This window comes from Triticum dicoccoides, unplaced genomic scaffold (genome assembly GCF_002162155.2).
Source record: "Triticum dicoccoides isolate Atlit2015 ecotype Zavitan unplaced genomic scaffold, WEW_v2.0 scaffold199641, whole genome shotgun sequence".
Lineage (NCBI taxonomy): Eukaryota > Viridiplantae > Streptophyta > Magnoliopsida > Poales > Poaceae > Triticum > Triticum dicoccoides.
Genome location: NW_021233737.1, coordinates 1 through 2,195, shown reverse-complemented (window position 1 = coordinate 2,195; position 2,195 = coordinate 1). Strand labels below are relative to the sequence as shown.

The window sequence follows — 2,195 nt, the reverse complement described above, 5'->3', positions numbered from 1 at the left end:
AAGGTAAAATCGGAACTTGCCAAACTTTCATGTTTAGCTCACCCCACATAGCCACAGCTGAGTAAATGATGCAAATGATTGGGCCACAAGGAGCCGAACCGACCAATCAATAATACTGTCTGCGCGTGATCCACGTTCCCATCACGGCTGCAGGCCTATCTATAGATCAGATTTGGCGATATGAATCTGCATGCATGCTGGATTTATATTTTTTGACAAACATGCTGTTGGATAAATTGATTCTATCTTCCTTCCCTACTTATAAACCCCCAAAAGCAATACACGTACGAGGTCAAGCACAACCACCGTAAATAATCCCACGGAGAAAACACAGGCGCAAAACAATGGAGGCGAGCGGCACGGCTGAGGCTCGCCGGCCACCGCACGTGGCAATGCTGGTGACGCCCGGGATGGGCCACCTGATCCCGCTCGCGGAGCTTGCCAAGCGCCTGGCCGCGCGGCACGGCGTCACGGCCACGCTCATCACCTTCGCCTCCACGGCGTCCGCCACGCAGCGGTCCTTCCTCGCCTTCCTCCCGGCCGCCATCTCCTCCGTGTCCCTTCCGCCCGTCGACCTCTCCGATCTGCCACCCGGCGCCACCATCGAGACGCTCATGTCCGAGGAGTGCGCCCGCTTGGTGCCGGCGCTGACGGGGGTTCTGTCGGGGCTCAGGGAGACGACGCGGCTGGTGGCCTACGTGACCGATCTCTTCGGGACGGACTCGTTCGACGCTGCCGTGGCCGCCGGCGTGCCGAGAAGGTACCTGTTCCATCCGGGGAACCTGCATGGGCTAACGTTCATCCTCCACCTCCCGGAGATCGATGTTTCCATGCCCGGTGAGTTCCGGGACCTCGCTGAGCCCGTCAGTCTGCCCGGCTGCGTCCCCATCCCGGGGCCGGACGTCATGTCGCCGTTCCAGGACAAGTCTGACCCCTGCTACCGGTGGATGGTGCACCACGCCAAGCGCTACCTAGAATCCGAGGCCATCCTGGTGAACTCCTTCGACGCCGTCGAGCCGGACGCTGCCAGGGTGCTCTCTCACCCGGAGCCCGGGCGCCCTCCGGTGTACAACATCGGTCCACTCATACGGGCCGACGCCGGCGAGGAGCCGCGCGCTGCGTGCCTGGACTGGCTCAACCGGCAGCCGCCCAAGTCCGTTATCTTCGTCTCGTTTGGCTCCGGAGGCTCGCTACCGGCGGAGCATATGCGTGAGCTGGCCCTCGGGCTGGAGCTCAGCGGGCAGCGCTTCCTGTGGGTGGTGCGGAGCCCGAGCGACGAGGGGAACGTGAACGCCAACTACTACGACGCCGAGAGCAAGAAGGACCCCCTAGCCTACCTCCCGGAGGGGTTTGTGGAGAGGATCAAGGACGTCGGCCTCCTGGTGCCGTCGTGGGCGCCGCAGACGGAGGTGCTCGCTCACGAGGCCACGGGAGGCTTCTTGGTGCACTGTGGGTGGAACTCGGTCCTGGAGAGCCTGGTGCACGGCGTGCCCATGGTCACGTGGCCGCTCTTCGCCGAGCAGCGGCAGAACGCCGTGATGCTTTCGGAGGGTGTTGGGGTCGCCTTGCGAGTGCCGGCGACAAAGAGGAAGGAGGAAATTGCGGCGGCAGTGAGGGAAGTAATGGCTGGCAAAGGGAAAGCCGCCCAGGTGAGAGCTAATGTGGCGGCGCTGCAGAAGGCGGCCAAGGAAGCTCTTCTTGAAGGCGGTGCCGCCACGACCGCTCTGGATGAGGTGGTGCGCAAGTGGACATGCGGCGAGTATTGCTAGATGTAAGCAAACCTACCAATACATCTCGCTCCTTCTGCCCGTGTGCATCGTGATGATGATGTGTCATTTTTTAAGAAATAATAAAACATCTCTCTTCCTCAATGATGGTGTACGACACTTTCGAGAGTGAATTTTTAGGTCTTGAATCTCTCCATTCCAAACTTCACAATGTCTAATAGATGAGCCAGCCCGAACGCTTTACCGTTAAGAAGCTAAATTCAGGAAACCGCCGCAGTGCAATTTGGTGAAGCGAGGGAAACACAGCTCCACGTTTTCATGAACAGTTTTGCTAAGTCTAAGTCAACTTAGACTTTGTTATGTCTCACTCAGATACTAATATTCCATTGATCTTGCATTGAGATTTGTACAAAAGTTTCTTTTCAGTTTTTTTCCTTTTGCTTCCCATATACTATATCACATTACTGA

General features: G+C 58.0%; 1 protein-coding gene across 1 annotated transcript; it reads left to right on the top strand.

Annotated features, from left to right (window-relative positions):
• The first annotated feature begins 239 nt into the window (after positions 1 to 239).
• Positions 240 to 1,871, top strand: LOC119345022 (UDP-glycosyltransferase 72B1-like). The gene has a single exon (XM_037615268.1). It carries the CDS (start codon positions 345 to 347, stop codon positions 1,767 to 1,769), a length of 1,425 nt encoding a protein of 474 aa, XP_037471165.1. The 5' UTR covers positions 240 to 344; the 3' UTR covers positions 1,770 to 1,871.
• Positions 1,872 to 2,195: the final 324 nt, after the last annotated feature.

Excerpts from the sequence above, each read along its gene's own strand:
- LOC119345022 (XM_037615268.1), top strand. The coding sequence starts at position 345 with ATGGAGGCGAGCGGCACGGCTGAGGCTCGCCGGCCACCGCACGTGGCA.